The 20,364-nt window shown below is 45.0% G+C and overlaps 1 protein-coding gene across 1 annotated transcript in view; it reads left to right on the top strand.

Moving 5' to 3' along the window:
• The window catches only part of WNK3 (WNK lysine deficient protein kinase 3), a 214,588-nt gene that overhangs the window by 180,906 nt on the left and 13,318 nt on the right, over window positions 1–20,364 (top strand). The window contains exons 21-22 of the mRNA XM_077478893.1: window positions 5,629–6,110; window positions 16,702–16,913. Of these exons, the coding sequence (XP_077335019.1) occupies window positions 5,629–6,110; window positions 16,702–16,913 (694 nt within the window). The remainder of the gene's footprint in view (window positions 1–5,628; window positions 6,111–16,701; window positions 16,914–20,364) is intronic.

Raw genomic sequence — 20,364 nt, 5'->3', positions numbered from 1 at the left:
GGCCAAGGGTTTCAAGAAACCCCCTGCCCATTGGCAGAAATGCACCATATACCCATAATCTGACCTTGCGTTGCCCTCATCGAATCTAGTACCACCAAGTACCCAGCCACCTAGTGGTAGAAAAGTGCAACCAGGCCAAACCTAGGGAGAAATCAATGAATCTAACAATTAGCCAAGATGGCTATTCCTGGCAAGTAAATTTCAAGGCGCAACCCTGACTAAACTCCAGGGTGCTATGCATGTCCTGATAGGTCATGTCAGTGTGGCCCCTTTTGCAGGTATAGCTATGTAAAATATTTCAAATAAGTGCCTACATTGTTTAAAATTCAGTAATGCAACAGGGTTGATTTACTAAAGGCAAATAAGTTGTGCATTTGCGCTCTGCAATTGCAGTTGCTCCAGAGCTTGGTAAATGATCAGAAGCTGTGCTGACTTCCATTATCCAATCATATGCAAGCAAAAAATGCTTTTTTTGTTTTGTTTTTTTTCAATTTTCTTTGCACGTGATTGGATATTCTTTGCAAGGTGAAGCTTTACCTTATTTACGAAGTTCTGGAGCCAACTGCAAAAGGAGAGTGCAACTTTGCTAAGAGCACAGCCTATTTTGCCTTTAGTAAATCAACCCCACTTTCATCCTGGTCTGCATGTGCTCAGTTGCTCTGTATATTAGGCACTGTGCTGAAAATGTAGAGGCTGATCTGACAGCCTAAAGATTTAGTGCTGTTCAAAGGCTCTGGGCTTTAGGAAATTGGCAGCCTCCAGCAGGAAGAAATGGGGGCTATGCTGGAGGCAATTTACAGCACACACTAATGTTGGTAGCATAATTATTTATGTGGAATGCATGTTCCTTGCTAAAGAAAATTTATTTCTATCAAGTTGTTATGGATAAAGTTCCACTTTAAAAATGTTCTAAAGGCAGAAGGTTTTTTTTTCCCCCTAGTGCATTCTATGCATTCAGGTAAGAAACCTTTTGCATGCGCTCCCCCTACTATGTGCCTGAACCCAGTCTTTATCAAGCAATATGCATGAGAGCAGAGGCTCTCTCAGCACTCTTGCTCATTGGCTCCGACACCAATAGCTCTGGTGCCGAGCTGTGCTCTGTGTGGCTATGGCCTCACAGAGCTAGCTCAGGAGATAGCATGCAGGAGTTCCCCCATAGCAAGTGGCTTTGGAGGCATTCGATAGGAGTGGGCCTGGGAGCACCGGCGGGGGACCCAAGAAGATGAGAATTGGGGCTGCTTTGTGCAAAACTATTTCTCAGAGCAATATTCAGTCATTCTATTCAGTCGTTTACAATCCCTTTTTAAAATAATAGAAAAAAATTCCTCAACCAAAGTTTCATTTAAAATGAGAGAGCCAAACAAAATACAAACTTTGCAAGCAATTTCAACCCTTTTGCTTCCAGGTCCATACATTCTATGGACCTGACAACGGGGGGTTTCGCACACAATCCAGTGGCTATAGCCCCCCTGGGATTGTGTGTAAAACTGACAGGCAGACTCCTGTCAGGTGGAGGCATTCGACGGCAGCTGTCCAATTTGGCTCCAACACCCCCAGTACCGGCGTCCCCGCTAAGTATTCCGGGCTCCGGCTTGCCCATCTGCGGGCTCAGGACCTACATGGTGTGTGGAGGGGAAGAAGAAGAGAGGACACGCGTCTGCTCTCTTCCCCTTCTTGCTGTGACCCAGAAAGCGATGTCTATGATGTCACTTCCAGGTCAGTCTCTCTTGTGTCCATGGCTAGCATAGCCAGGAGGGGATGTATTGCAGTGTGATCTGTGTTGCAATACATTCACTAGATCCCAGAGGAGACATGCAGGGTCTAAAAGACTTTGCATGCCTCATTAAAGAGAACCTGTTACCTAAAAATCATCACATAGGTGACCAAAAGTCCCCTATGTGATGAAAAAAGAAAAGAAAAATGCTACACCCAAGCACATAAAATCCCCCCTCCCAAACGTTGATTGCGATACACTTGTTGCATATCACCACACATGCCGGAGTGAGAGCAATAATTCTAGCACAATACCTTCTTCAGAACACTAAGCTGATGACCTTATAGGGGACTTTTTGAAGCATCCCCTATAGAAAATCTAGGGTACTGAAGTTTGTCGCCATTTCACGAGCGTGCACACACTTAATGGAAAAGTCCAGCCTGAGCTTGTTAGTGCATCGTTTTGCACTCCTGCGACACGTCAGTGGAATCAGTCCGATCACTGCATTATCATGACAAGGAAGTCTGGAGCCGCCAAGTGCCTGTACTGAAAGCCGTCTCAGCTAGCTGCTGAGATGGCCGCTTCCCACCCCTCCACAGCTCCGCACTCCAGTGAGTGTAGAGGAGCAGAGAGGAGAGCTGCTGATTGACAGGCAGCAGCTTTCTGCTCAGGGAGCCAAGATAACCGAGCCATCTTCGATGTTCGATGGCTCCGTTCTCATTGCAGAGATGCTGGAGGACAGGTGCAGCATTGAAATGATGCTGCATCCACCTAGGCAAGTTTGGTTACGGATTAAAAACCGGATTCCCATACTTTTAGGTTTAAAGTGGTTGTAAAGGCAGGATTTTTTATTTATCTTAATACATTGCTGCTGTCAATCAAACTCTGCCAATCAGGAGAGAGCGGGGACGGGGCCGAACCCGCGGCTATGACTCTGGACACACGGAGCTGCAGCTCGGCTTGGGTGCCCCCATATTATATTGCAGAAATATATATGAATATAAGGTGACATAGAAAATTGTCCACCGCTATTTTATTCTCTAGGGTACATGTGTCAAACACAAGGCCTGTGGGCCAAATCCGGCCCTCCAGGCCATTTCATGTGGCCCTTGCACCCCTGGGCTCTGTGCGCACCGCACCCCTGGGCTCTGTGCGCACCGCACCCCTGGGCTCTGTGCGCACCGCACCCCTGGGCTCTGTGCGCACCGCACCCCTGGGCTCTGTGCGCACCGCACCCCTGGGCTCTGCATTCTGTACGCAGCGCATTCCTGAACTCCGGACATAACTCACTCCTGGTATTTATTGCCCCATTTAAAGAGGAAGTAAACCCTGATGGGTTTACTTCCTCTTTCATTCCCTGCAAAGGCAAAGCATAATGGACTACTATGCATTGTATAGTAGTCCATTATGTGTCACTTACCTGACACAGGAGCCAGCGAAGTCACCGCTGTCCCCTGTAGTCCGGCGCATCCATCTTCTCGGTGGGGTCTAGTAGCTCAGCCGCTGTCATTCGGCGAAGCCGCGATGACGTCACTCCCGCGCATGCGCACGGAAGCCGACACACGCGGCATCTTCGTTGTTGACGATGCCGCGCTTAGTGCGCCTGCGCGCCGAGGTCTGCGGTGCATGCGCCGTAGACAGCAGTGCCTGTCTTCGGGCAAATATCTCCTAAACCGTATAGGTTTAGGAGATATTTCTTGGACCTACAGGTAAGCCTTAATCTAGGCTTACCTGTAGGTCAAAGTGTGTTGTAAGGGTTTACAACCACTTTAAGATCCTCCTACTATTAGTGAAAATTGGCAACACCCATTGTTCGATGAGGTTCAGTGGGGGGCATTGAGTTCCAGCTCCTATTCTCTGAGAGAAAAAGTCCTGCATACATTTTAGTCTTACAGATGCAACCAGACCTTTGAGGACAACCATAATGTTGATGCGACCCACAACAAAATTTAGTTTGACACCCCTGATCTAGGGTGCCTAGATCAGGGGTTCATTGTGGGCCCCATCACACCCCTGATCTAAGGTGCCTTCAGGCCTGAAATTATTTTTTAAAAGTTTGCAAAAAAAAAAAAATACAAAAATGGCTCTGGCAGCGAAAAAGGTAAAGATATACTGTTAGTAGGGATGGGTAAACGGGTAATCCGTATGCTTTCTCTGCACTGCCTGGCAGAGTACACTGCTCTGTGGGCACCAGGACTCATTGTCAATATACAGCTGACACTCAACCAGTGCTGGTCAGTGTGCACAGCCCAACACCCCAAACAGCTCCCCTTCCCCCATTAGAGAACTGGGAAGGGGAGGCGGAAGCATTCTTCTCTTCACTGACTCCACCTGCACAGCCGCATCATTCATTCATTCACAGGGATTCTTTACGTCCAATCATGTTGCACGAATGCTTGTTTAACTGCATTACAAGCATGGACATTATACAAAGTATCTTTATACATGCATACTGTACTGTGCTATTAAATGTACTGTATTGTTGCTATCGCATTCAATAAAAGTTTGATAAGGAAAAAAAAAGAAACTGCCACAGAGGGACTGTAGTTCTTAATGGAGCACAAGCACGAGGATGTCGCCCCACTTGCAGCCCATTGACACTTCCTCCAGCCCAAAAGTTTGTACAGCCAACCGGCTGCAGAAGCTAGAGCATTGCACCCACGATCCACTGATTCTATGCAAAAAAAAAACACAATAAACCCACATTTTGTTTATTCATTATTATGGGTGCATTTTTTTAATTGTATTTTTGGCAAAAAGGCAAACTTAGTGCTGAGAACTAAAGTAGGGTACCGTCATGGAATATAGCAGAAAGTTCTAAAAGGCAATAAAATACATAAATTTGAGTTGGTCCTTGCAGTTTTGTAGGCACAGTGGTTGGCAACAACTATAAGGCCTCATTTAGACCCCCATACACAATATTCATTTTTTGTTGTCTGATTTCCTTTAGATTTACCAAAACCATGTAGTGCAAGGGCCTGCCTGATTGCACACAAATTGACACTCTTAAGGTTTGACCTTATATTATATGCGTTTGCTAAATCTGAGTAAAAAAATCTACAGAAAATTGTATAGTGTGTATCTAGCTTTAGACAGGGTGGGTGGGGGTGCCTGATAAAAAAAAAAAATATGTGGTTGAGCCGCGTTTTTAATCTCTCTTCCCAAGCTGCAACAGGCAGCGGACGGTGGTGTTTACATGCTATGCCCGTGATGCTTTATTTTGTGGCAAAAACTACCTGACGTACAGGGATTGGGCAAACGGGGAAGCGCAGCTTACGCCCCACAATTGTGTTCAACGCACGTGGTTGCAGTGTGTTTATCTAAAAAAAAAAAAAAAATTTGGGTTGAAGTAGGCTGTGAGGAGGCGTCAGATCGCTCTGCAGAGAAGTGGATTTAGACCCACATCTGAATCTACCCTTAGAGCAGGCGTGAAAACTGGCGGCCCTCCAGCTGTTAAGAATCTACAAGTCCCATCATGCTTCTACCTGTAGAAATTGTGCTTGTAACAGTCAGCCTTGGAATGCCTCATGGGACTTGTAGTTCCACAACAGCTGGAGGGCCACCAGTTTGACACCCGTGCTTTAGAGTGTAAGTGCTTGTTTAGATGCCCATTAATGCACCTATCACCTTAAGATGCATTATTTGACGTGTTTTGCTTTACGTTAAATAATGCTTTCCACACTCCTCTGTAGTGATTATTTTCTGTTTCTAGGGATATTTGTGGCATGTTTGCAGCATGTTTACATTATGATGAATACAGGTGTTTGGGGAGCAGTCAGCCGAATGCTACATATCCGATAAAAATAACGCAAAGTGATCCAAAAGTGACGATGTAAATTACACTGTCTGCCGCAATGCACCTAATTGACAAATGCAAAATTTCAAAGTTCTAATGCTTTTTGTTTTTTCTGCAGGTTGTTACTGTCCCACAACAAGAGCAACGCGCTACTAAGGAATCTGCCAGTGTCCCACCCACATCCCTGCAAACACAGAGTCCCATCCCTTTAGAAGAAACGGGGTCTGTTGGTACCAAAGCTGAGGAGACACCGCAGTCGGCTAGCACGGCCTTTGAGACCGATAACTCTTCTCTAACTCCTGATGGGGAGCTAGAAGAGACCTCTGCAACTGGCAGCAGTGCTCAGTATAGGCCGGCAATGTGGATGGATGGCAAGGCAGAGAATAACTTTCCAAAGCAGCCAAGTAGTGATTCTGAAATGTCTGCAGTTCTAAGCAAAGACCAGGAACGAGAGGATGGAGAAAACTCTAACGGGGACAAGGTGTTTACCCCAAAGCAAAATGCCCAGCTCTACTCTCCATCATCTCCCATGAGCAGCGATGATGAGTCTGAACTAGAAGATGAGGAGCTGAAAGTGGAGCTGCACAAATTGCGAGAGAAGTTAGTGTGATTTTATTACATTTGTGGCAGTGCACGGAATACTCTTGTTGCACCGTGGGGGGTTTGTCACTTTCTTTTAACTGTTTTCTAATGTTGGCCCCCAGCATGATAAGTTTCTAAATTACCACTTGCATTCCCCCCCCATCTTGAACCTTTTTTGCTCCATTGCTTTGTGTAGTGGTTGTTGTGTTTAACGTGGTAGAGACAAAATGAGACAGAATGGGGCCCTATGCAAACAGATTTGGCCTTTTCCACTTCCTCTTTAATTGGTATAAATAAGAATTGCAGAAGGCGCAGAAAAGCAGCACCATTTGCATTGTCTGTACTGTCACACCCCCTCCCTATCATCCACTAACTACATACAAGCACATTCTCTTTTGGGAAGTGACGGGTAGATGTGCAGCTTTCACCATCTGTGCTATCCTGCTGCTTTAATGCAAAGGATATAACCCCCCCCCCCCCTTACTGGGAGTACCTCAGTTTTTTCGCTAGTGTCCAAGGTGTTGGTCACGAGTAAAGACGTGCTGTGCTGAGCTCCGCTGGAGAAATCTTTACTGGGGCAGGCCATGCAACTGGATCCATTTAAAGTGTCTCTTCCAGGCTGAATTGAATGGTACCCGGGCCTCGTGTCGGAAGAAACAAGGTTTTGCCTGTAACGCTTCTCTTTCCAGAGAGCTGGACCCCGGGATCCAGTGTTTGGTTTTTTTCAGCCATATTTTCCTGGCTGGGTGCTTTACAGGTCCAGCAGTGTGGATCCCCTGATAACAAGGGGCCCCGGTTCCTGAATTTTTTTTTTAAGAGCCCTCGAGTGGTGAAGATTGGGTCTGTTTGGTTTACCACAGAACCCTGCAGCCAGATAAAATGAGGGAGATTCCGAAGGAATTTTTCAAATTCTTGTGGATTTTTTCCTTTAAGTAAATGTTGCTCTGCCTAAAATGGCCACCGGGGGGCTGTCAAGAGCACGTACCTGTTCCATGCTTGTCGGACTTGCGCTGTGTCACAAGCTGCATGCTTCCTCCAAGGTTTTTTTTTTTTCTTTTTAGGAATGTCCCCACACAACTTTTCTTCCAGGCTAGAGGTCATGGGTCAGTCGGCGGTATGCCACACCGCTCCCGCCGCCATTATGGCAGCTCACCATCCACCTACCCTCTTCCCTTCTCTGCCCCAGCCCCCCTCCACATGCAATCAGATCGGAGCCCCCACTTGCGTGGGAAAGCGGCCTTTTTTGAATAAGATGGGGGTGGTCGGAGGAGGGGGGGCGGAGCATCAGGTCGACGTTGTTCAACGCCCATGAACGCAGGCACTGCATAGCTATACAGGTGCACACAGCTAAAGGAGGCACACAGCAGATGGCTGGCGTGTAGGTGTCAGGCATTCCCAGGCACGTTTACTGGGTACATTTCTGGTAGTACCTCTGCATTTGTGCTTAGCACTATAGGCAGAAGGGGAGGTACAAATAACCAGAAAAATAGGGGCTCAAAGGGATCTCCCTCAGGCTCCCCTCTGCAAAGCCATTTCCCCCTGAAAGACCTAGGGAGGCTGGTTAGAGTGAGCCATCAGGGGCTGCAACTGCTTCTGCCCTTTCAGCCCCTGTATATTTTACTCAGGAGGTTTTTTTTTCTCTGCCATGGGTGGATTAGAGGAAAGATTAGTGGCCTTAATCGCAAAGTGGAAAAAACAGAGGAACTCTGGGAAAGGGGAGATGAATCCCTCTCAGGGGACTGGGATGAGACTACTGACTCCTCTTCTGGGGAATCAAGTGAGGAAGGACCCTCTTCAGCTCCACGGGCTAAGAAATTGCTGGTGCGCACCACATTTAAGTTACGGAGTCGGTTGAAAAGCCCACTTCTTCTTTGTGTTCACTGAAACCTCCTTAACCACTTTCAGACCGGACCATTTTGCTGGTAAATGACCAGAGGTCTTTTTACAATTTGGCACTGCGCTGCTTTAACTGGTAATTGCGCGGTCATGCAATGTTGTACCCAAACAAAATTTGCGTCCTTTTCTTCCCACAAATAGAGCTTTCTTTTGATGGTATTTGATTGCCTCTGCGATTTTTAATTTTTGCGATATAAACGTAAAAAGACCGCAAATTTTGAAAAAAAATGATATTTTCTACTTTTTGTTATTAGAAAAATCCAATAAACTCAATTTTAGTCCTACATTTAGGCCAAAATGTATTCAGCCACATGTCTTTGGTAAAAAAAAAGTCAATAATTGTATATTTATTGGTTTGCGCAAAAGTTGTCACATCTACAAACTAAGGTACGTTTTCTGGAATTTACGCAGCTTTTAGTTTACGACTGCCTATCGAATTTCTTGAGGTGCTAAAATGGCAGGGCAGTACAAAACCCCCCCAAATGACTCCATTTTGGAAAGTAGACCCCCTAAGGAAATTGATAAGTGGCATGTTGAGCCCATTGAATATTTTATTTTTTTGCCTCAAGCGATTGAATAATGACAAAAAAAAAAATTTTTTTTTTTTTTACACAAAGTTGTCACTAAATGATATATTGCTCACACATGCTATGGGCATATGTGAAATGACACCCCAAAATAAATTCTGCTGCTTCTCCTGAGTACGGGGATACCACATATGTGGGACTTTTTGGGAGCCTAGCCGCGTACGGGGCCCCGAAAACCAAGAACCGCCTTCAGGTTTTCTAAGGGCGTAAATATTTGACTTCACTCCTCACTACCCATTACAGTTTTGAAGGCCATAAAATGCCAAGATGGCACAAAACCCCCACAAATGACCCCATTTTAGAAAATAGACACCCCAAGCTATTTGCTGAGAGGCATGTTGAGTCCATGGAATATTTTATATTTTGCCACAAGTTGCGGGAAAATTACAAACTTTTTTTTTTTTTTTCACAAAGTTGTCACTAAATGATATATTGCTCACGCATGCCATGGGCATATGTGAAATGACACCCCAAAATAAATTCTGCTGCTTCTCCTGAGTACGGGGATACCACATATGTGGGACTTTTTTGGAGCCTAGCCGCGTACGGGGCCCCGAAACCAAGCACCGCCTTCAGACTTTCTAAGGGCGTTACAGTTTTGAAGGCCATAAAATGCCAAGATGGCACAAACCCCCCCCCCAAATGACCCCATTTTGGAAAGTAGACACCCCTAAATTTAGGGCTACACTAGTGAGACTAGGTAATAAATGGCGGGTGCCCTGAAACTATAAAAAAATAACCAACCAGCGTCACCTGTAACAGTTATATGGTGATCACTGGTGAAAGGGTTAACTAGGGGGCAATCAGGGGGCTTTATGCGGTAGTATATGGGGGTCCCTGGCGCTATAAAAAGCTGCGGCGAACCTAAATACCTACCTGCCTAACTAGCGTCACCTGTGACACTAATACAGCGATCAGAAAAACGATCGCTTATTAGGCTGGGTTCACACTGGAGCGATGCGGGAACGCCACGAATCCGCGGCGGGTTCCCGCATCGCATGCCTCCCGGCGGCAGTTCACACTGCCCTATGCGAACTGCTGGGAGTGTCAGTGAAATGTTAATGACACCCCCAGATCAGTTCGCATATCGCAGTGCGATCTGCAAACTCGGATCGCATGGTGTGAACACCCATGCGATCCGATTCTGCTGCGGGCCAAAAAAAGGGTCCCGTGCGAATTTGCGGCGGGTGCGATGCGAATTCAGCCATACTATCTGTATGGCTGAACTCGAATCGCACAGAGATCAGATGTGATTTGCACTGCAGTGCGGTGCGAATCACATCCGTTCTCATAAACCGCTGCAATGTGAACCCAGCCTTAGTGACACTGGCGACGGGGGGTGATCACGGGGTTAAACCTTTATTGGGGGGGTTAGGGGGGTACATTAGAAATAAAGGGGGCTAACCCTAACTGCCCTAACAGTTATTACAGTCACAAATGACACCAATGCAAAAAAAAAAAAAAAATGACATTGGTGTCACTGTGACTGGGGGGCAGGGGTAATTGGGGGTCGGGGGGGTGTGAGTGTGCCTGGCATGTTCTACTGTGTAGTGTCGTGTTGGTGCAACTCACCGATCCTCTCTCCTCGGTGTCGGAACGAAAAATACCTACACGGAGGAGAGATTACATCACTTCCTCTCCTGTGTTTACATTACAGGAGAGGAAGTGATGTCACGGAGGATTTTCATTCGTCGGGAGCAATCGCGAGGGGGTGGCCATGAATGAATGGCCGTCCCCTCATCCGGGATCGCTCCCGAACGAATACCGACCGCCGCAGGCACCGGGCGGGGGCCCGACCCGCGGGAAGGCAAGGACGTACATGTAAGCCCTTATGCCTGCCCGTGCCATTCTGTCGACGTACATCGTCGTGCGGCGGACGGCAAGTGGTTAAGCTGTGAATGCTTTTCCTGTTCATTCATTGCTGTAAAACTTATTTATTCTGAGTGTGATCATCCAGATAAACATTTTTTCCCTCCTAAAAAGTTTTCAACACTTTATCCTATGGAGGAAAAATTTACAAAGATGTGGGGTATACCAGAAATTGAAGCTGCTAGATCCTCTGTAAATAAGATTGACTTGTCCTGTTGACAACGCTCAAATGCTTAGGGATCCAACCGATAAAAAATTTGAATTCCTGTTAAAAAAACATTTTTTTCCTTGGCAGGTTCAGTAGCTCAACCTGAACAGCTGGCCCAGGAGTTAGCCAAGCTGCCAGCGGCTTTGTGTGTTGCAGTTGGCACAATGAGAAATTATATCCAAAAAATCAAGTGGGAAAAGTACCCTTTTGCCAGTTAAGAAAAGGAGTAAACCTCCCTCATTTAAATGGGATCTTTCTCCAGTGCTAGGGGCATCAGCCTCCAGGCAGTCACAATGGCCTCCATGTCAGGTTCAAGAGGTAAAACTCCGAGTCAATCTCGGGGATAAAAGAAGTCCTGGGGGAGGAAATCTACAAGACAGAATGCTAAAGCTTCTTTATGAAGGGCTGCCCCCGCTCGTTTGATTGGGGTGGAGGTGAACTGCTACAGTTCTCAAGGGCCTGGCAGGAGGATTGTCAGGACAGATGGGTGGTCTCCACAATAACTCTAGGTTACAAACTAGAGTCCAGAGAATTCCCATTTCCTCGTTTGCTCAGATCAAATGTTCCCAAAGACCCAGAGAAAAAGAAGTCTCTCTCTCTCTCTCTCAAGAGTTGGAGCGACTTTTGTCACAAAAAGTAATCACGGTGGTTCCCGTGGAAGAGCAGAGGTTGGGGTTTTATTCAAACCTTTTCACTGTGCCAAAGCCAAATGGAGATGTCAGACTCTCAAAGATCAATAGACATCAAGGATGCATACCTTCATGTACCTATTTCCCCTGCTCATCAGAAAGATCTGTGTTTTGAAGTGGAAAAACGTAATTTTCAGTTTGTAGCTCTACCTTTTTGGTCTAACTACTTTACCTCAGGTGTTTACAAAGGTCCTGGCCCCTCCTCTGTCCAGATTAAGGGCTCAGGGTATAACAATTATAGCTTACCTAGACAACCTGCTCTTAATAGACTGGTCGGTAGCCCGCTTAGACCAGAACTTGGTCACCACAATCAACTACCTGGAATACCTAGGTTGGGTCCTCAACCTAGAGAAGTCTTCTTTAAAACCAGTAAGACTAGAGTACTTGGGTCTGGTTACAGATACAACCCAGAAGAGGGTATTTTTACCCCAGACAAAAATAAGCGCCATAAAGAGCTGGTTCAGATAGTCAGGGCGAAGAACGGCCCTTCTATTCGCCTTTGTATGATGTTGGGAAAGATGTTGGCTTCATTCGATGCAGTTCCCTATGCTCAATTTAATTTGAGACTAGTATCCTGTCTGCCTTGAACACTGTCCAGGTGTTAGATTTTCCAATGCCTTTATCGCCAATAGTGTGTCAGAGCCTCATTTGTTGGTTGGTACCCAAGAATCTGCGGAAAAGGGATATCCTTCTTACCAGTTATCTGGAAGGTGGTATTAACAGATGCCAGCCTTTCTGGTTGGGGAGCAGTGGATTCGGAAAGTAATTATTCAAGCTTATGGTTTGAAGAGGAAAGTGCCACCTTTTCAAATGTCTTCAGTCCATACATTCACCAAATTCTATCAGGTGCTTGTGAGAAGACATGAGGATATTGCCTTTGGGCGCAGTGTGCTGCAGGCAGCAATATAGGTCCTCAGGTCTGATTGCACCCTACTTTTTGTGTCTCCCCCTCCCCTCAGATAAAATTGCTCTGGGACATCCCGTGGAGCTGTGTCCCGTGGTGTTCAAATGAATCTGCATTGTTTGGTTTTAATTTTATTCTGGTGGCATACAAAGCCAAAAGTATGAAAATTGTGCCTTTGCCAAAATATATATGGTCCTAAATGTATATATAGTGTTTACACTTAGTGTGTGGGCTATGTACAGTGGTTAAGTGTAATATATGTATACCTGTAGAGCTGAGCAGTGTAGTGTTATGTATACCTGTACAGCAAAAATCGGTGTAGTATATACACTCACCAGACACTTTATTAGGTACCCCTGTTCAGTTGCTTGGCAATTGCTAATCAGCTGATCACATGGCAGCAACTCAGTGCATTTAGGCATCTAGACGTGATGGAGACAACTTGCTGGAGTTCAAACAAAGCATCAGAATAGGAAGAAAGGGGTTTTAAAAGACTTGGGACGTGGCATGGTTGCTGGTGCCAGACGGGCTGGTCTGAGCATTTCAAAGACTGCTGATCTACTGGGATTTTTACACACAACCATCTCTAGAGTTTACAGGGAATGGTCCGAAAAAGAGAGAACATCCAGTGAGCGGCAGTTGTGTGGAATAACATCCCTTGTTTGATGTCCGAGGTGAATGGGCAGACTGGTTTGAGGCAACAGTAACTCAATTAACCGCTCGTTACAACCGAGCCATGCAAAATACCCTTTCTGAATGCACAACACATTGAACCTTGAAGCAGGTGGACTACAGCAGCAGAAGACCACATTGGGTGCCACTCCTGTCGGCTAAGAACAGGAAACTAAGGCTACAATTCGCACAGGCTCATCAAAATTAGACAATAGAAGATTGGAAAAACGTTGCCCGAGTCTCAATTTCAGCTGCAACCTTCAGATGATAGGATCAGAATTTGGCGTAAACAACATGAAAGCATGGGATCCATCCTGCCTTATATCGCTGGTTCAGGCTGGTGGTGTAATGGTGTGGAGGGCATATTTTCTTGGCACACTTTGGGCCCCTTAGTACCAGTTGAGCATGGTTTAAACACCACGGCCTACCTGAGTATTGTTGCTGATCATGTCCATCCCTTTATGACTACAGTGTACCCATCTGATGGCTCCTTCCATCAGGATAATGCTCCATGTCACAAAGCTCAAATCTGACCACTGGTTTCTTGAACATGACAGTGAGATCGCTGTACTCCAATGGCCTCCACAATCACCAGATCTCAATCCAATAGCGCACCTTTGGGATGTGGTGGAACAGAGATTTGCATCATGGATGTGCAGCCAACAAATCTGCAGCAACTGTGTGATGCTACTATGTCACTATGGAGCAAAAGCTCTGAGGAATGTTTCCAACACCTTGTTGACTCTATGCCACAAGGAGTAAAGGTAGTGTTTAAGGCAAAAGGAGGGGGTCCAACCCGGTACTAGCAAGGTATATCTAATAAAGTGGCCAGTGAGTGTATATACAGTGCCTTGCGAAAGTATTCGGCCCCCCCTTGAACTTTTCAACCTTTTGCCACATTTCAGGCTTCAAACATAAAGATATAAAATTTTAATTTTTTGTGAAGAATCACCAACAAGTGGGACACAATTGTGAAGTGGAACGAAATCTATTGGATATTTTAAACTTTTTTAGCAAATAAAAAACTGAAAAGTGGTGCGTGCAAAATTATTCGGCCCCTTTACTTTCAGTGCAGCAAACTCACTCCAGAAGTTCAGCGAGGATCTCTGAATGATCCAATGTTGTCCTAAATGACTGATGGTGATAAATAGAATCCACCTGTGTGTAATCAAGTCTCTGTATAAATGCACCTGCTCTGTGATAGTCTCAGGGTTCTGTTGAAAGCGCAGAGAGCATCATGAAGACCAAGGAACACACCAGGCAGGTCTGTAATACTGTTGTGGAGAAGTTTAAAGCCGGATTTGGATACAAAAAGATTTCCCAAGCTTTAAACATCCCAAGGAGCACTGTGCAAGTGATCATTTTGAAATGGAAGGAGTATCAGACCAAGTCTCGTCTAATGTTTGCCACAAGCCACCTGGGAGACACACCAAACATGTGGAAGAAGGTGCTCTGGTCAGATGAAACCAAAATCGAACTTTTTGCCCACAATGCAAAACGATATGTTTGGCGTAAATGCAACACAGCTCATCACCCTCAACACACCATCCCCACTGTCAAACATGGTAGTGGCAGCATCATGGTTTGGGCCTGCTTTTCTTCAGCAGGGACAGGGAAGATGGTTAAAATTGAGGGGAAGATGGATGCAGCCAAATACAGGACCATTCTGGATGAAAACCCGCTCTCCATCCAACCTCACTGAGCTCGAGCTGTTTTGCAAGGAAGAATGGGCAAGAATTTCAGTCTCTCGATGTGCAAAACTGATAGAGACATACCCCAAGTGACTTGCAGCTGTAATCGCAGCAAAAGGTGGCTCTACAAAGTATTAACGCAAGGGGGCCGAATAATTTTGCACGCCCCACTTTTCATTTTTTTTATTAGTTAAAAAAGTTTCAAAAATCAAATAGATTTCGTTCCACTTCACAATTGTGTCCCACTTTTGTTGGTGATTCTTCACAAAAAATAAAAATGTTATATCTTTATGTTTGAAGCCTGAAATGTGGTAAAAGGTTGAAAAGTTCAAGGGGGCCGAATACTTTCGCAAGGCCCTGTACATGTACAGCAGATGGGTATTGTGACAGAACATCTGGCAGCCCGCTTGTGTGCCTCCGTCAAGATACAGCTGCCTCCAGTCTGGAACCAGGAACAAGGTATTATAGCTGAATAATGCACCCAAGGACTAGATGACACTAGCTGGGTGCAAACTGGAACACTCTTTTATTGTAAATTCACACAGAATTTAGCACACAAGATGATGATGTAAGAGCCTGATCACATTACCCTAACAATGCAAACTGTACACCGTAAGATAATTAACATAGCCAACTTAAACATCATTCTAACAACTAGTCATCTAATCTAGCCTAATGTCTTCCTTGCTTTGTGCACTGGTCCAAACCATTTGGTGGAGGGGGGATTAGGGTGTGGGGTTGTTTTTCAGGGGTTAGGCTTGGCCCCCTAGTTGCAGTGAAGGGAAATCTTAAGGCGTCAGCATACCAAGACATTTTGGACAATTTCATGCTCCCAACTTTGTGAGAACAGTTTGGGGATGGTCCCTTCCTGTTCCAACATGACTTGGATGGGTGAGTTTTTTGGGGTGAAAGAACTTGACTGGCCTACATACACTGCTTACATGGAATTTGCTTTGTGAACTGGTCCAAATCATTTGGGTGAAGGGGGGATTATGGTGTGGGGTTGTTCAGGGGTTGGGCTTGGACCCTTCGTTCCAGTGAAGAGAACTCTTAAGGTGTCAGCATGCCAAGACATTTCGGACAATTTCATGTTTCTAACTTTGTGGGAACAGTTTGGGAATGGCCCTTCCTGTTCCAACATGACTGTGCACCAGTGCACAAAGCAAGGCCCATAAAGACATGGATGAGTTTGTGCAGTCAGGTTTCTCTACCCCAGAGCCCTGACCTCAACTTGATCGAAGACCTTTTGGGATGATTTCAAGCGGAGACTGCGAGACAGGCCGCCTTGTCCAACATCCGTGCCTGACCTCTCAAATACGCTTCTGGAAGAATTTTCAAACGTTCCCATAGACACACTCCTAAACCTTGTGGTCAGCCTTCCCAGAAGGATTGAAGCTGTTATAGCTGCAAAGGGTGGGACAACTGAATATTAAAGTTCGTGTGTGTAAAGGCAGACATCCCAATACTTTTGGTAATATAGTGTATTTGCCGGCTGTACCATATACGTGTGTTAAAAAAAAAAAAAAAAAAAGTATCCTATTCTCTCTGTATTGCTTCCTTTTGTGTGAAATCCTTGGAGTTCCTGCTGATCCCTCTAATTTCCTATCAAAAGCAGACCACACTAGGCATGTGGCCAGTTTTCTGGCTGTGCTGGGAACTCAGCCTGTCTCCTCCAATGATTAGATTTGTGCTGACATGCCTGTCCTCTAATCCCTGTGGATAGTACACAGCAGGAGTAATTAAGGACATGGGTACTGTAACTTTGCCAATTTAGGGCAGGGTCAGGGTAAAAGAACATTCCCCCATCTCACTGATGCCTAGCCAATGTTGCCTGTTCAAGAACTGTAACCATGCCCCAAATGGGCAAAGTTACCGTGCCTCTATAAACGTCAGGATAGGTCAGCCTTTCTCTCTTTGTCTACGTTTTGCACGGGAGGATGGTCAGGAGCAGACCTTATTCTCACGCTTTGACGTTTTCTGGGCATTTTGTTTCACGCTTCCGTTTTTATGTAGTTGCTTCCTTTAAAATATACACTGTATTATACACGCCTCCAAATATATTTTGGTAAATGTTGTGTTTGTTCACACCACAGGCACATTCAAGAGGTTGTAACTTTACAGGCCCAGCAGAACCGAGAACTCCAGGAAGTATACATACGCTTACGTTCTTTGAGAGAGAACAAAGCACAGGTCTCTGATACTTCCTCCCAGCAAATGTCCCCACGTCGTCCCAGGTCACTGAAAAATAAGCAGCGGAGCAGGACCCATTCTTTCACACACATGGACAATGGAATTGTGCACTCAGGTGGGTACTTAAAATGGTAGGATTTGTATAGAAAGTGTCTTCTAATCTGTCGTGTTACTTGGCACTGTTGCTGTATGATTTTTGGAGCTGATTTGTATTTAAAATTTATGTAAATAGGTGAATGCAATCGCATGTTCAATACCAGCGTGCCTTTAAAAATCAACAGAATCTAAGATGGCCTGGCCAGGGGTCTTGCCCTGCAACTGGAAAGCCTTACTCCCCCTTTGTGCGACTGCTGCTAATGCAAATGTGCTGGGGAAAGGAAGCCACAGCCGCCCACAGCATCAGTCCTGTATACATAGGGAGATTGTGTATGGCTCAGATGGCTACATCAGTATACAGAGCACTAGCTGGGAGACAGTAGCAGGTTGCAATGGTTATGACTTGTTTTGGGGCATGCCTCCCCTTTCTCAAGCATCTTGAGAAAGGGGGACATTCCCCTGAAACGAGTTATATCCAAGGCTTTCCTCCGGGTTTTTTTTTTGTTTATGTCGCGACAGTAGAAAAGTAGTATCGATGTTTGACTTATGGTTTTGCTTGTGGGGTTAGAGTTAGGGTGTGAAGATAAGGTTTAGGACCTGCAATTAGGTCCAGGTTTAGAAGTAAAGTTTATCAGTTGGGGTCATGGCTTCATGGGAAAGGTTTGGGCATAAAGCGGTGATTCAGCTTTAGGGTATCTTAAACCACCTATACTTTACAACTAAGGACAACTACAACTAGGCCCTTTACATTGATCTGCAGTTGCCATGGTACTGCCCACACAATCAGCTATGACGATAGTGATTTATGGGCTTGACTGTTCAGTCAAGAGATGGCATACAGCTGTCAAACTGGGAGGCGGCTGGGCAGATGGGGGGGGGGATGTTTTTCCATGTGCTTGTTTGTTGGGGCCTATTTTTGAGCCCTGCAGGGTTGAAAGTTGTGTTTGTAACTTTTATATAAAGACCAATAAACAGAAAATTACCAAAAAATAAAAAAACTGGGAGCAGGTTAGCTCTTTTGCAGAAGAGACATGCAATTTCTATTGCAGAAGAGACATGCAATTTCTATTGCAGAAGAGACATGCAATTTCTATTGCAGAAGAGACATGCAATTTCTATTGCAGAAGAGACATGCAATTTCTATTGCAGAAGAGACATGCAATAGAAAATTGCAGAAGAGACATGCAATAGAAAATTGCAGAAGAGACATGCAATAGAAAATTGCAGAAGAGACATGCAATAGAAAATTGCAGAAGAGACATGCAATAGAAAATTGCAGAAGAGACATGCAATTTCTCTATTGCAATAAAATACACCTACCTGCTTGCTGTCTTTTGTGGCTTGTAATCTGAGCTATGTGCAGCTCAGCTTACATCACTGGCATAGTCCCTGTGTGCCAGGATTACTCCACTCCTGTGTATGTGCAGGAGTAAGGTCACGCCAACCAATGAAGATGGCTGAAGACTGGCACCTAGGGAAGGATGGGGACCATTCAAGGAGAAGAGTAAATTTATCACCACTTATGCATGCTGGCAACTGTGCCTGTTATCACCACAGACATGCCTTCAATGTAACTGTTTTGGGAAAACATTAAGGCTGGGTTCACACCTCCGGCTGATGTGGCTTGGAGCAGGGGTCTGGTGCATCCCTGTTCTCCGTTTCAGAGACCAATCGGGCCGAATTTTTGCCTGAATTTGGCCCTGAAACGGAGCCAAAGACACACAGTGTTCCTGTACAAGCTGCTTCATAGCTGCAGTGGAGATATGTGAACCTGCTCCATAGAGAGCCGGTCACAATCTCCTGTCAATTCACATAGGTGTGAGCCCAGCCTTGAAAGAAAGCTTGCATCTTTTAAAAACTTAATTGGCTAATAAAGTCTCACACTTTCTGAACTGATTGATGGTTAACATGGTACAAGACTCTACTATTCCTATCATGGATCTTCAAGTACAATATTTGCTGCTTCAGAACATCAAATACGCAAATATCGAGTTTATATGAAGCAGAGAGTACAGTAGGTTTTAGTGCTAAAAGTGCTTAAAGAGGAAGTAAACCCCTGATGAGTTTACTTCCTCTTTCATTCCCTGCAAAGGCAAAGCATTATGGACTACTATGCATCGCATAGTAGTCCATAATGTGTCACTTACCTGACACAGGAGCCAGCAAAGTCACCGCTGTCCCCTGTAGTCCAGCGCATCCATCTTCTTGGTGGGGTCTCGCAGCTCCGCCGCTGTCACAGGGGAGCCGACACGCGCGACAGCTCCATTGTTGAAAATGCCGAGCTCAGTGTGCCTGCGCATACGCCGTAGACAGCGGTGCCTGTGTTCGGACAAATTTCTCCTTAACCATGTAGGTTTAGGAGATATTTCTTGGACCTACAGGTAAGCCTTAATCTAGGTTTACTTGTAGGTCAAAGTGTGTTGTAAGGGTTTACAACCACTTTAAGGCCTCATGCACGCTGGATGTTAAAATAACGTTATAAAAAAACGGCAGTAGCTTTACAGTTGAGTTTTTGCAATAGCTTTTTTCCGTGTTGGCGCTTTTTTTTTTCTAATGGATCAAAAACGTAAAATGATGGTGAGGCATGTTTTTGAGCGTTTATCGGCATTTATCAGTATTTTTACAGCTGAAAAACTCCTCTCAGAACCCACAAGTTTTTTATTTTTTTTTATTTTTTTTTATTTTTTTTAAGCCACAAAACTCCCCAGCCAAAAACAGCTGATTACAACCAATGTGTGCATGGGCACATAGGATAACCTAGGATAACATGATGGAGAGTTTATTAACTGTAGAAAAAAATGTCTGAAGCCAAAAACAGCTGTTGTGAAAACATCCAAGAACGTTCGGTGTGCATGAGGCCTCAAACTTTGCTATTCCTGCGCCAAAAGTAGTGACTGTAATGCTGCGTACACACGGTCGGATTTTATGACAGAAAATGTTCGATGGGAGCTTTTTGTCAGAAATTCTGACCTTGTGTAGGCTCATCTGACATTTTCCATCGGAATTTGCACCACACAAAATTTAAGCTCTGGATCTCAAATTTTCCAACAACAATTCCGAAGCACAAAGTTCTACGCATGCTCGGAATCAAGCAGAAGAGCTACACTGGCTATTGAACTTCAATTTTCTCGGTTCGTCGTACGTCGCCACGTTCTTGACGTTCGGAATTTCCGAAAACATTGTGTGTCCGTGTATGCAAGACATGTTTGCGCCAACATCCGTCGGAAAAAATCCCATGGATTTTGTTGTCAGAATGTCTGATTGTGTGTATGCGAGTTTCAGAATTATGAACATGCAACTTCTGATGCTCACAAATAGTATCACTTGTCCTATATTCATAAGAATGGGGCAAAGGGGTGTTTTGGCTACATTTAGTTTTCATTTTGTCTAATTTAAAGTTGAATTCCTGGTTTCTTTAAAAAATTGTTCGCTCAGGCCATAACAATTTCTATTACTAATTAGTACAATAA

Source organism: Lithobates pipiens, unplaced genomic scaffold (assembly GCF_037356315.1).
Source record: "Lithobates pipiens isolate NorthernLeopardFrog02 unplaced genomic scaffold, aLitPip1_a1.2 Scaffold_1, whole genome shotgun sequence".
In the NCBI taxonomy this organism is placed as follows: Eukaryota; Metazoa; Chordata; class Amphibia; order Anura; family Ranidae; genus Lithobates; species Lithobates pipiens.
This window is presented reverse-complemented; position numbering and strand designations above follow the sequence as displayed.